The 14593-nt window shown below is 44.9% G+C and overlaps 1 protein-coding gene across 1 annotated transcript in view; it reads left to right on the forward strand.

Annotated features, from left to right (window-relative positions):
- CFAP99 (cilia and flagella associated protein 99) overlaps positions 1–14593 on the forward strand; it is a 101214-nt gene that overhangs the window by 85417 nt on the left and 1204 nt on the right. Inside the window, exon 15 of the mRNA XM_066573037.1 lies at positions 13375–13540. Coding sequence (XP_066429134.1) covers positions 13375–13540 — 166 coding nt within the window. The remainder of the gene's footprint in view (positions 1–13374; positions 13541–14593) is intronic.

Raw genomic sequence — 14593 nt, forward strand, 5'->3', positions numbered from 1 at the left:
GGCCGTCAAAGAACATGCTGGTTAGATACTATCAAAGCTGACAACAACATGCAAATGTTCGAACTGAAAGAAACAATACAAAACAGAACCAGACAGTCTTTCCACTTGGGCAGCTGCTGGTTGCTGTTACGTTCATGTGAGCAAATGAGCACCAGGCCCACACAAATATGACCCGGAGGAATATAGGGAACACCAGGTGTACTACCACAGATATACGCCTCTCCCTATCTACTTCCAGGTTTAGTGACACAGACCTACCTGAGCGGGGACATCGCCCCAATAAAGGGCAGCCCAGTGGTCTTCGGAACTGGGCCCTTGCTGCTCCTAGGACCCACGCACCCTGGATAGGACACATAAACATGCCACCACCGATAGGGAAAACTGGACAGAATAGGAAGACAAACAGAGCCAGAATCACAGGAGACAGATGTGACACTACCCCCACCCCCACACTTTAAAAAAAAGGAGCCTCTTGACCCTTAAGGCATTAAAAAATTTTTTTAGCAACTTCTCCAAAGGACACCACACAATACAGGACTTATTCTACAAGCCTAGTACTGCCGCAATAGTGTCCCAACCAGGATAGGCGTCGCACAGGACGTATCCTTCGGGCCTGATGCGAACGCACAACATACCCTGACAAGGAGGGAGAGTACGTAACACTTAATATAGTGAACGTAGCCAGAGAGAAAGATGGAAATCCCGCCTGCTGAAATAGCGTGCACAGGACTTATCCATACGGGCCTTGTGCGAATGCCAGCCAGTCAGCAGGAGAAGGAAATACTAATACAGATAGTGTCATACCCGGGAGAAAGTCAGCACAACAAAAAGACAGAGTGCAAAACATAACATATGAACACCACTCAGATGTCATGCATGCCACCAATACAACCAAAGTTGTATAAAGCCACCACACCCACCGTACAAGGGGAAGGGGCGCCAAGCATCACCCACTTGGCATACAAGAAACACTGTGGCCGGCATCACCAGCTCACACCACACTCAAGAACATCCGATGTTTGGAGGCCGCACCTGCCAAGAGAAAGGGAGAATCCTGCAGGCGCATGCACCTGCATGGACATGGTACCACACACTATTCAATGCCCGCACCCAGAAAGCAAGGAGGGGAGGGACAGCCGGTGTCCAAATCATCTTCAGGAAACATAGGGGATTACACTCCAACAACTACATGCAAGTCAGCACATTCTGACCACCACCAGAAACAAATGCAACAGTCGTTATACTAACATACACACCAGACTGTCCGCAACACAGACGTGTAACCAAAACAATATCATGCACAATAGTGCAACATAGACGTGTTACTAACATAAAGCAAGACAATATACTGCTCTCTCCTAGTTTTTCCGCCTACCTATCTGACCGCTCATTCAGCGTCTCCTTTGCTGGCTCTACCTCCCCTCCTCTTCCCCTTGCTGTTGGGGTCCCCCAGGGCTCGGTCCTCAGCCCCCTCCTTTTTTCTATCTACACAGACCCTATTGGACAGACTATCAGGAGTTTTGGCATCCAATACCACCTCTACGCTGACGACACCCAGCTATAAACCTCTTCCCATGACATCTCTGCACCTTTCCTCTAAAACATCACTGACTGTTTGTCCGCTGTCTCTAACATTATGTCCTCTCTCTAACTAAAACTAAACGTCTCTAAAACTAACCTGCTGGTATTTCCACCATCCACTAACCGACCTCATCCTGACATCTCAGTGTGTGGCGCCACCATAACTCCTAGACAACATGCCCGCTGCCTTGGGGACATATTCGACTCCAATCTCTCCTTTACCCCCTACATCCAATCTCTTGCCCAAAGATATCAGCTGCAGCTGAAGAACATTGCAAGAATCCGGTCTTTCCTCACCGCAGACACGCTAAAAACGCTTATTGTTGCCCTCATCCACTCTCTGCTTGATTATTGCAACTCGTTGCTGATCGGCCTCCCCTGCACCAGGTCTACCTTCTCCAATCCATCCCAAATGCGGCAGCCAGGCTCATCTTCCTGTCCCACCGCTACTCAGACGCCTCTGCTCTGTGCCGGTCAACCAGAGGGATAAACAACTTCAAAAGGGATTTATGAAACACCCTATGCACCCTCTAAGAACTCACTAAATCCAACTCATAAGCTAGAGGATTAATGACTCGCGTTATGGCAAAGGGACTAATAAAAAGCGGTGCAAGCTTTGCCAAGGGGAGCTTCAATTTTAAATTCTTCGTGGACAGATAGACCTTCTGACCGACCTCAAATGGCTCCGACACAGTGGACCTTTTACAACTACGTAGTTGCATACGACCACTTGCTTCCTCCAGGTTCTTGTGTACACCATTCCAAATATCCCGCAACTCACTAGTAACAACATCAACAGCGGGACAAGCTGTAGGTACTGGAATGGAAGTCAGGAACCGGGGATGCCGACCAAAAACACAGAAGACAGGTGACACCCCTGTCGTAGAACTGATGCGATTAATTATGGCAAATTTGGCCAAAGGTAAAAACTCTACCCACCGACTGACCATCTTGCCCACAAAAAGATGCAAGTATTGTACTAGGTCTTGATTTTTACGTTCTGTTTGCCAATTGTCTGCGGATGAAACACTGATGAGAAAGACAGAGATGTTCCCAAGTTTTTACAGAAGGCCCTCCAAAATTGAGCCATGAATTGCACCCCCCCAATCTGAAACTATATTGACCAATATTCCGTGCAATCTTATAATCTCTCTAATGAAAATCTTCACTAATTCAGCGGCAGACGGTAATTTTTCCAAAGCAACAAAATGGGCTATTTTCGAGAACCTGTCAACAACTACCAAAAAAGTGGAACAACCTTGTGACAGAGGCAGGTCAGTGACAAAAATCCATGGACACGTGCGACCATGAATTACCAAGTACTGACAGCGGCATTAACGGTCCCTCAGGGCTCTTACGGCAACTCTTACCACGTGCCCAAGCTGAACACCGAATTACGAACTCCTGGACCTCCTGTGCCATGCCAGGCCACCAGTAGAATCGGGAACATAGCTCAAGAGTCCCCTGGACTCCCGTATGCCCTGCAAAAACGGAGGAATGAGACTTTTCCAGAACCAACAACTGCAGAGACATTGGTACAAATAACTACCTCTGGGGCTTCTTGTTGATATTCCTGAAGCTGAGCCAGAAGGGTCCGTGTCAGGGCTGCCACCACGACACCGGGCAGGAGTCTGCCTTCCGGAGAAGAGTCCTTAATCTACCAATACCTGGGAGAGGACTGCCCCCACCCCAACCTTCGAAGCGTCTACCTCCACGAAAAAGGGCTTCTGAGGGTCCGGCTGAGCGAGCATCGGCGCTGTGAAAAAAGGCCTTTTTAAGTTGCTCAAACGCCTCTGAAGCTTCCGCAGACCACAACATCACGTCGGCTCCTTTTTTTGTGAGATCAGTCAGTGGTTGCGCAATCACTGAAAAATTTCTGATAAATTTTCTGTAAAAGTTGGCAAACCGAAGAAAGCGCTGAAGAGCCTTCAAATTATCTGGTTTAGCCCATTGTGTGATTGTCTGTCTCCATACACACATCAGTTGGAGTAATGATATACCCAAGGAATGACCCCAAATGAGCACTTCTCCAATTTAACATACAATTGGTACTCCCGAAGCCGCTCTAACACTAAATGGAGATGTCTGACATGCGTGTCCCAATCCGACGAGTACACCAAAATGTCGTCCAAAAAGACAACCATAAAAACCCCTAGATAATTGTGGAAGACCGCGTTCATAAACCTCTGAAAAACCGCAGGGGCGTTGCATAACCCGAAGGGCATAACCAGACACTCGAAGTGCCCCAACAGGGTCTTAAACGCGGTCTTCCATTCATCACCAGACTTAATACGTAGAAGATTATAAGCCCCCCAAAGGTCAAGCTTAGAGAACTAGCGTGCTCCCACCACCTGATTAAACAGATCAGGGATCAGAGGGAGCGAGCACTGATTTTTTTTATGGTGATCTTGTTTAAAGCCTGATGGTCAACACAAGGCCGCAAAGACCCATCTTTCTTTTCAACAAAAAATAGGCCTGCTCCAGCTGGTGACTTTGATGGTCTGATATGTTCCTTGACTAAGGCCTCTGAAATATAGGATTTAAGAGCCTCATGCTCCCGACCCGACAGATTAAATATGGCCCCCTTAGGGATGGGACTATCTGGGACCAGTTCAATCCTACAATCCCATTCGCGGTGTGGGGGTAATCCCTCAGAAAGCTTCTTAGAGAACACATCTTGAAAATCCCGTAAATAGTCCAGAATACTAATAGTATCAGTGGAGCACAATGTAACAGGCACTAGATGATCCCTCCCCACCAAACTAGCTCCAGAGTAGTACAATCGAACTGAGGATTGTGCGTCTTAAGCCATGGAAATCCCAGAATGATATCCTTGGACATCTTCTCCATGACCAGAAATGAAATAACCTCTGAATGTAATGCGCCCACCATGAACCGAAGTTCTGGTGTCCTCCAACGCACTACCCCTGAGGACGGAGGGGTTGCATTGATACTGGTAAAGTGGATCGGCAGACCCAACGCGGTAAAACTTGATAACAGTGGTCTTACGAACTGCAAATGGATAAGGTTTGCGGCTGACCCAGAATCAATTTATGCCTGTTCTACCCTGTGAAAAGCCTTGTAAGACACAGTGCAAGGCACCAGTAATTTAGGGAGTACCTGACCTCCTAGATGACCCTCCCAACAGTCACCTAGGAGCTGAAGTTCTCCTGTTGCTTCCTTATCTGCCTTTCCTGGCAGGACGCGATGCGATGACCAGCCTTGCCGCAGTAGAAACAGAGTTGGTTTGAAACCCGCAACCGCCTCTGTTCTTCAGGACCAAACCGGTCCACTTCCATACCATCAGCTCCGGGGCTTGACAATGGGGTACAGGCTGTAGAAGTCGCCAGAGACTTAGCACCACATTCTTGACGGTACGCTAGCTTAGCTTCCCTTCCAGACCTGAGTCTACGATCAGCTCTGACTGCCAATTCCATAGCCTGATTCAAAGTAGAGGGTGGCGGATGGGACAGCAATAGATCTTTTACTGTGTCAGACAGGCCTACCAAAAACAAATCTTTGAGCGCACAGTCGTTCCATGCAGATTCACCTGAATACTGCCTGAAACTAGAGCAATATTGTTCTGCCGATTGGCCCCCCTGGTGTAGGGCCAACAACTTACTGACTGCATAACCTGCACGATCGGGTTCATCAAAAATATTCCTGAGCTCAATGAAAAAAAGAGTCTACCGACTGCAGACAAGCGGAATCAGCCACTAAAGAATAGGCCCATGACTAAGGCCCCATCTCTGAGCAGAGACATAAAAATCCCCACCCGTTGGGGCTCGGACCCAGAGGAACGAGGCCGCAAGCGAAAAAACAACTTACAAGCCTCCCGCAAGACAGAATTTTTTCCGGTCCCCCAAGAACACCTCGGGTAATGGGCATTTAGGTTCAGGTACTGGATCAGCGTGCACAACCAACTGCTGCTCATGATGTCCGAGACGCCCCGACAGGTCCTGAACCATCCCGGACAGGTCATGAATCTGACCGGTAATCGTATTGTAGGACTCCATTCACACCGTGAATCCCACCGTCCAGGTCCAGGCCACCAACACTGACCTATGCTGCCTAGTGGCAGGACAGGAAGGAACAGCCGTACCTATGCAGAAGAGAGCTTTATGTGTACTGACAGAGCAATTGGCTGACTGGCTGACACACACACGCCCAGCCAGCACAATCCCCCACACCTGAGCAGGAGAACTCCAGAGCACCTGTAGCACCACAGGTTTCAGGAGACGGATGTGACACTTGCCTTCAGTTGGCCTTTGTGGCTACCTAGGTTAGCACTCAAATGGGAGCCACAGTAACAGTATTGCACCCCCCCGGAGAAGTTACCATGCTGTAAAGTTTGTAACTTGCCCACTGTGACCTTTGAAATAATGAAGCCTTAACTCTTACCAGTGCTTAAAGGGGTTGTTTTGTTACCAGATAGCATTCCCTCTATAGGTCCAACTGTGCTAATATAATACCTTCCCTCCCAGTGTTTGTTGTGGAAGGTGATATCACCGGATATCATGTGACTGCTGCAGCCGATTAGAGGCTGTAGCTTCACTATTCTGAACTCCTGCCATCATGGTGCGTAGGATGTCAACACTGATGCCAGGAGAACAGATGGTGATACTGTAGCCTCTGATTGGCTGCAGAGGTCATATAATATCCAGCGAATCACCTTTTACAACAAACTTCGGAAGAATGGCGGCACTACAGTGCTGGATCCTCGCGGCAAAGGATGGGTAAGTAGAGCTCCTTTTGTTATATTAGCACAGTTGGCACATAGGGGAAATGCTGTCTGGTAACCAGACGACCCCCTTTAAATTCCTACATGAACCCACCTTCTAGCGTATTATCTAATGCCGAAGCATTGTGTTTGTTCCACAGTGCATTCACTGTAACAGACATCATTTATTTTCATGTGATTTTTTTTTTTCCTACGGGAAATGGACTGTTAATCTGTTTTTGGATTTTTCTGAAATATCATTTCCACAATGCGCAGCGAGATCACCGGAGCATGTCATTCATCAGCATGTGCCTCATTGTCCTACACATCTCCCCAGTCACAAGAGGATCACGGCTATGTTAATCATCTTCTGAACTGTGGCAGGCAACTAATTAAAGACTCTACTGGTAAAAATGGTTTATTCTTCACAGAGACAAATTGTGGCTCTGTCCAGTATATAACATAATCACTTTTATAGAGATGTGGCTGCTAAGATCTTCCTTAGATGTCTTTTGAATTACTCAACAATCCTCGTTAAAGGTAATTTTTATGGAATAAAAGACAGAAAGAAGTAGGAGAACTGAAGATTTGCAGGTGGCATTGTCATAGGCTTGTACCTCTAAATATGCCCACACTCCAGGCTATTGACGGATACACTTTAGAGGGTGTGGTAAAACCGTGTTAGATTTGGCCAGTAAATGTCTTGATAACAGCGTTTCAGCAGGAAAAGGTGCGTCAAGTTGTTAGTTAGGCGGTACCTGACGAGGTTTGGTAAAAGGAAGGTATTCCCTCACCATTTAGCTTGAGGCTCTTCGGTAGGCCAGATGTGAACTCAGGTGGTCTGAGAAGAGAAGCTCTCTGGACTAAACAAGACTGTTGGTAAATGGACTGTGTTTATGATGTGTAATGAGTTATGGAATTTGGCCGAATAGAAAAGGGACCACGTTGATGTATAGTGAGTGACCAGGCGGTCAGGGTCTATTTTGTGTACCAGTTAATGTACAGTGTGAAATACTCTGAACAGTTGCTGAGATTAATAAAAACTATAAAATCCTGGCCAGGTGGTACTACTGTCCAGTAAATGTGCATTGCATGTACCTGAGTATCAGAGACCTGTTGGAGATATGGCATAGAAAGGGGCACTATGCTCCACACATGTTGGAGTTGCCCATCTATAAAGCTGTTTTGGGATCAAATATTGGGTCTTCATAATGCATAGGCAGGGACACAGATCTCAAACAGCCCTCAACTCACTTTGCTTTCCATGTTGCCCGACTCACTGGCAAAAAATTTAAAAAGGGTATCCTGAGTTAATCCTTGTAGCAGCGCGACTGGTCATACAAGGCATTGGAGGGCAGACATAGTAGCCTCTTTGTGTGATTGGCTCTCTAAATTCCGCCTCTTCAAGAGAATGGAAGAGTTGATAGCGGAGAGACTGTAATACTCAGATGCTTTCACTTCGCTCTGCTTTGCATGGCAAGACTTTGAGAAAACTCTGGAGTTCTTTGCGTTGAATCTGCAGGTCTCAGCTTACCTGTTAGCAGATACAACATTTCTAGTCCACTCTGTACCCCTTTCCTTAAAGGGAATCGGTCACCTGTGCCTAAAGCACTATAAACTAACTTATGGTGCTGTTAGGGCAAGTGACACGGAGCCGGGTGACGTATTTTTCATACTCACCTGCTTCCTGACCCCCACAGTGTAAAGTCCGTGTCCTGGGCAAAAATTTGATTCTTTGCAGAGTCCCATGCGTGTGCTCTCCCATAGACCTGTATAGTTGAAGGTTGGCGTCAGACATCTTGAGTGGAGAAGATGGAGATCCTGAGTAGTGACGAATTCCCTAATGTCACAAGGGGTATTCTCAGTATAGACCTTTATGGCATATCCACAGTAAGTAAATGGAAGGTATTTTCAAAACTTCCTATTAAAATCCATGCTGTATGTTTTAAAAAACTTTGGTCTGGCAGGTGTACGTTAAACAGGATCATCCGTAAGAAGCCAAACTAGCCGGCGGTTATAGAATACAACGCAGCTATGTATTATATAAGCTCAGCTAGATGTAAGGTTTCGGAAAGCAGCTCATCCACCTGCTTCCATTTTCCCATAAACACTGGCGATATGCATATGTTACTGGCGGCCATAATGGTAGCTTCACACAGCGGGAAATCTCTGCAAGTGTTCCGCAACGGAATACCTGCAGGAGTTTTTGAATACCTATTGAAATCAGTGGGGAGATAAAATGGAAACTTTTCATTCCGTTTCTCTGCTACAAAAATGGAACAGAAAGATGGAAAGCCCTAATGGAGCCCTAATGCAGATATGAATGAGCCCCAAAATCTTGACACCAAAATATCCATAGATTATTTATTTAGGTCAATGAAGGAACGAGGGATGGAAGCACATTAACTTTCAGCATCGTAATAATCAATATGGACCGGGATCTAATATCCTGAGTAAAGGCTGGCTATGCTGTATGGAACCTGTATACGCCGCCCGATCCATAAGCCAGTACGTATGTTTGTTCCATATTATGTGTTTGTTGATTATTTACTTAATTCATGTTTAATTTAACATTGAGCGATAATGAAATATATGTAATTACCCCGTGCATACCAGGAGCTGCCAGTGTCCCAAATCTTCAGGTGTTAAATTGCCAAGTACATTACTTATGTTAAAAGGTTTGGAAAAAGCAGCTAATTTTAAAATATCCCATAAAAATCACCCCATTACCTGATTTATCTACCAGTGGCAGCATAATTAGCTCATTTTCTAGACAGCTAATTTACATGCAGACACGGTACAGCTGCACTAATAAATACAGTTCAAGCTGTAGCTGTAGAAGAGACTTATTTACATATCGCAGCTGCAGGAGGCTCCATAGCGCAGAGGTAAATCGAACGGAATAGACTAAATACAGAGAAACCGCGGTCTTATCTGTGTTGCTCTATGGCGGCTGTAGTCTGACTTTTACTGTAGAAAAGTAATATGTATCATCTGCCAGGTTTATATAGGGTGTATTCTGAAATTCATATTGTATGTCCGTGCAGGACTTATCCCACGTGGCCTACACCGGCCTAAATATAAAGTCCAAAAAAGGACTAATATACAGATTAATACAAACATGCCAAATATATAGACAAAACATATATACTTGATTAGTACAAATGCGGATAACGCATAATGACATAAGAAACAAATACAGGGAATCAAGGGAAACTGACCCTTGACCTCTTAAATAAGGAAAACCCTACTTGTAAGTGGAGTGATCGCCCTAATGGGGGCGACCCCACATCATGGCTCTGAAGCGATCCTCACTCTCCCGAGATGATAATGGAATGGTGTCAAAGATGACACCTAATATAATTCTGCAGAGTTCAGGGAATATAATGCTACAACACTCCAGCATATCAGTAAATCGACAGAGAGAAACACAGTCTGACAGAATATCTACATTCCCGTAGACTGGTTTCAGACAGGACTCAACCAGTCCGACCTTCCATCTGACTGGGTTCAGACAGGACTCAACCAGTCCGACCTTCCATCTGACTGGGTTCAGACAGGACTCAACAAGTCCGACCTTCCATCTGACTGGGTTCAGACAGGACTCAACCAGTCCGACCTTCTATCTGACTGGGTTCAGACAGGACTCAACCAGTCCGACCTTCCATCTGACTGGGTTCAAACAGGACTCAACCAGTCCGACCTTCCATCTGACTGGGTTCAGACAGGACTCAACCAGTCCGACCTTCCATCTTACTGGGTTCAGACAGGACTCAACCAGTCTGACCTTCCATCTGACTGGGTTCAGACAGGACTCAACCAGTCCGACCTTCCATCTGACTGGGTTCAGACAGGACTCAACCAGTCCGACCTTCCATCTGACTGGGTTCAGACAGGACTCAACCAGTTTGACCTTCCATCTGACTGGGTTCAGACAGGACTCAACCAGTCCGACCTTCTATCTGACTGGGTTCAGACAGGACTCAACCAGTCCGACCTTCCATCTGACTGGGTTCATGAATCGGACAGAACTCTGACAAGAGACAGAGATCTGACCAGCATTCATACTCTAACCAGACTGGAGAATTACCAGCACCGCATGAGACGGGAGACCAAAATAATTGTACACAGACAAACAGTGATTGTTTGGGCAGATCCACCCCTCAGCCAACCATTGTACAAAAACCAGAGAAGTAGTCTTGCTGGTGCCTCATCGTAGAATGACGGAGCGCACGCTGACAAACAGTGACATCACAAAGTTAACTGTTTTAGTAGTTAACATGCAACAGAGGGATACATAGAGCAGAAATGGCACCAAGGCAAGAAGGGTCCAAGGCTTGTCCACACACCTCACTAGCCCTGGTAAGGGCCTACTCACACAGCTGTATTTCTAGTTTCCACGGACAGCATATGGACTCATAATAGTCGATTGGGCTATTCATAAGCCATTTAAAGAAAATCACTGCATGTCCTATTCTCATCTATTTTTACGGACAAGCGTAGAGCATGCAGTGTATGGGCCTCCAAGAAAATTGGACAGCATACAAATGGCATTTGTGTGCTGTCTGATTTTTTAATTTTTTTTTTTGCGTTCAAACTCTCAGATCATACATGGCAATGGCCATTTGAATAAGCCCTTAGAGAAAAGGACAGTTGACTTCTTAGTTGGTCCTTCATTATCCTTTTTTTTAGCATTGGAGGTTCAAAGTGATTTTCCTACTAAATATGTATATCGCCAATGTAAGATTGTAGAGAGTCTGACCATTAGAACCTCTAGGGATCATAACAGCAGTCCACCTTTTGAACGCATTGCATGAGATTAGAAAAACATGGCTGCTGTCTCCCAAAAGCAGTTTAGTGGCATTGGAGGCGGTTAACATAGGATCCACTACTGAAAATAAGTGATGGACACAACTCACCTCCTTCCCCTCTCTGCACAGGTCACACAGTATGCTCACAATATTCTCCCATAGAAATCAATGAGTTCCCACCTCTCCGTTGTATCTGTTCACGGAGCAGCAACTCATGCACACTGGCCATTTTCATAGCCATGTATAAAAAATATGGTAAAATAAAAACATATTGTTACATCTGTGCCGAGCGTGTTGATAGTATCCTATAAACACAAATAACACAAAAAGGAACACAAATGGGAAAACTGAAACTAGAACCTCTGATACAAGAGATCTCTGCCTAAAGGCGAAGTGCTCGCCCTGATGAGGGCAATCCCATGTCAAGAACCTGTAGCAACTCTGATTTTCCCAAGATGGTGAAAGGGGATAGTAGCAAAGGTTAGATGATGCACAATATGGAAATGTCCACAGGGAATAAGATGTACAAACACCCCAGGGGTAATACGTGATAAACAGAAGACTTTGCTTTAGACAGGGAACAGCTAACCAGACCAGAGACACCTTCAGATAACGGAGTCAGACAAGGAGTCAATCTGATAGGAAGACACAGACCAAATTGGATCTTCAAACAGTGGCACCAAACAGGGAGTCAAAGCAGACCAAGCGAATAACCAGTACCCTCTCTAAGGAGGAGCCGGAATAAGTATATACAAAGTAATGGCGATTGGTTTGCTGGGTTGTCTCCTCTCTCAGCTAACCAATCTGTCCATACACAGGAAGAGAAACATCACTGCCGGTGTCCAACGCCAAAATGACAGTGAGCATGCACCAGTATGAGGATTCCAAGGGTTGGGGGTGATGTAGTGATCCTCAGTAGTGACTGGTGCGCCATGTCACACAAAAATGCTCCTAAGTTCTATCTATCTATAATAATAATCTTTATATAGCGCTAACATATTCCGCGGCATCTATCTATCTGTCTATCTATCTATATCTCATATCTATCTATCTACCTATCTATCTCATATCTATCTATCTATCTATCTCATATCTATCTATCTCATATCTATCTATCTATCTATCTATCTATCTATCTATCTATCTCATATCTATCTATCTATCTATCTATCTCATATCTATCTATCTATCTATCTATCTCATATCTCTCTATCTATCTATCTCATATCTATCTATCTATCTCATATCTATCTATCTATCTATCTATCTATCTATCTATCTCATATCTATCTATCTATCTCATATCTATCTATCTATCTATCTATCTCATCTATCTATCTCATATCTATCTATCTCATATCTATCGATCTATCTATCTATCTCATATCTATCGATCTATCTATCTCATATCTATCGATCTATCTATCTATCTATCTATCTCATATCTATCTATCTCATATCCATCTATCTATCTATCTCATATCTATCTATCTCATATCTATCTATCTATCTCATCTATCTATCTCATATCTGTCTATCTATCTATCACATATCTATCTATCTATCTCCTATCTATCTCATATCTATCTATCTGTCATTTCTATCTATCTCATATCTATCTATCTATGTCATATCTATCTATCTATCTCATATCTATCTATCTATCTCATATCTATCTATCTCATATTTATCTATCTATCTGTCATTTCTATCTATCTATCTATCTATCTATCTATCTATCTGTCATTTCTATCTATCTATCTATCTATCTATCTATCTATCTATCTATCTATCTATCTATCTATCTATCTATCTATCTATCTATCTATCTATCTATCTATCTATCTATCTATCCATCCATCCTAAACGCAGAAATTGGTCCTGATTTATGAAGTGATCTATGAGGTCTTTATGATTTTGCCATCTAAGAAAAAAAGTCCTACAATGGACAGATATTTTCCAGACAGATAAAGGGAAGGGCTGGAAAACCGTGTTCTCTGCAAATGTTCATTTTCACAGGCAGGCAATGTAATTTTCCACTTCAGCTGCCGCCTTAACTCAAAGCTGCAGAGTCAGGGTAAACTTGGCGTTAAGTGTAACAATGAATCACTCATGTGACGGTCCAGAATGGGATGCTATTTGTGAGCCCTCACCTGATTAAAACAACCTTGCTTTATTAGGAGATGAAAAATACACTTTTTCATCTCCTTTATTCTAACAGTATACGCTGGATCTGTTTTATTTCATCTATCTTTTTGACAGGCTGGAAGAGAAAAAATCTAAATCTCAGCTGGGAAAAGCTGCTATAGCAAACAATGATCGTGTCACCGAACTGCAGAGGAAACTCGAAGAGAAAATGACCGAACGCAAGAGACAGGCTGAAGCCTTAAAGCTGAACGCCCAACGTAGTACTAGCAAGTCTTGTAAGGTAAGTGGGTGGTATATGAGAGCACATCAAGCCCGTGTGATTGACATGGGCGTGGAGCTATGTGTAGGTACTCCCAGCGGATGAGCTTAAAGGGAACCTGTCACCCGCCTTAGGCCTCCCTCACACAGGCATTTGCAGAAACACAGCATTTTCCAACATTGCGTTTACTGCAGATTCCGCTTGGTTTCAGCAGTGCTGGCATGAATTATGCCAGCGTTTTGGCTGGGTTTAAAAAAAAAAAAATCAATACTTTCCTAGCAGGTGAAGCCGCTGTCCCCAACAGTCGCTGTCGGGACCTTGTGAAGCCGGCAGATTGCTGCGATTGGCTGAGTGACAGCCGGTTGAGCCAGTTGGAGCCAGCGCTGGATGCGTCCAATCACAGCCATTCAATGAATGGCTGTGATTGGACACATCCAGCGCTGGTTCTGATTGGCTTAGCCGGCTGTCACTTAGCCAATCACAGCAATCTCTCACTGGAGGCGGGGATTTAAAATCTCCGTTACCAGCTAAAGTTCCTCTGAAGGCTGACGAGTCCCGAGAGCGCCGCCGGGAACGACGACATCACCTGCAAGGTGAGTATTGATTGTCTTTTTTCTCATTCAGGCAGTATAGCTAGGGCGTTTAGTGCTGCCAAAAGCATGGTGCCAAGTTGTGCCACGTTTTCGGCAGCACAAAAACCGCTTCCCATTCATTTCAATGGGCAACACAGGGCTGAAAACGGCCAAAAATAGAACATGCATCGCTGTCAAAGAGCAGCTTTGGAAGGCGCTGCGTTTTCAGCCTTGTGTGAGCAGCCCCATTGAAATGAATGGGAGCGTTGCACAACGTTTAGCGTTGTGCTAAAAAAGCAGCGCTAAACGCTGTACAAAAATACCCGTGTGTGGGAGGCCTAAAGGACCATAAACTAACTTGTGGTGCTGTTAGGCGAGGTGGCAGGGAGCCGAGTGCTGTATTTCTTACACTTATCCACTTCCAGGGTTCGCACGCCAGCCGAAAATCCACCTTTTTTCCGAGTCCTGTGTGCGCCCCCTCATATACAAGTTTTTTTTCAGT

The sequence above is a fragment of the Eleutherodactylus coqui genome, chromosome 7 (assembly GCF_035609145.1).
Source record: "Eleutherodactylus coqui strain aEleCoq1 chromosome 7, aEleCoq1.hap1, whole genome shotgun sequence".
NCBI classification, from domain to species: Eukaryota; Metazoa; Chordata; class Amphibia; order Anura; family Eleutherodactylidae; genus Eleutherodactylus; species Eleutherodactylus coqui.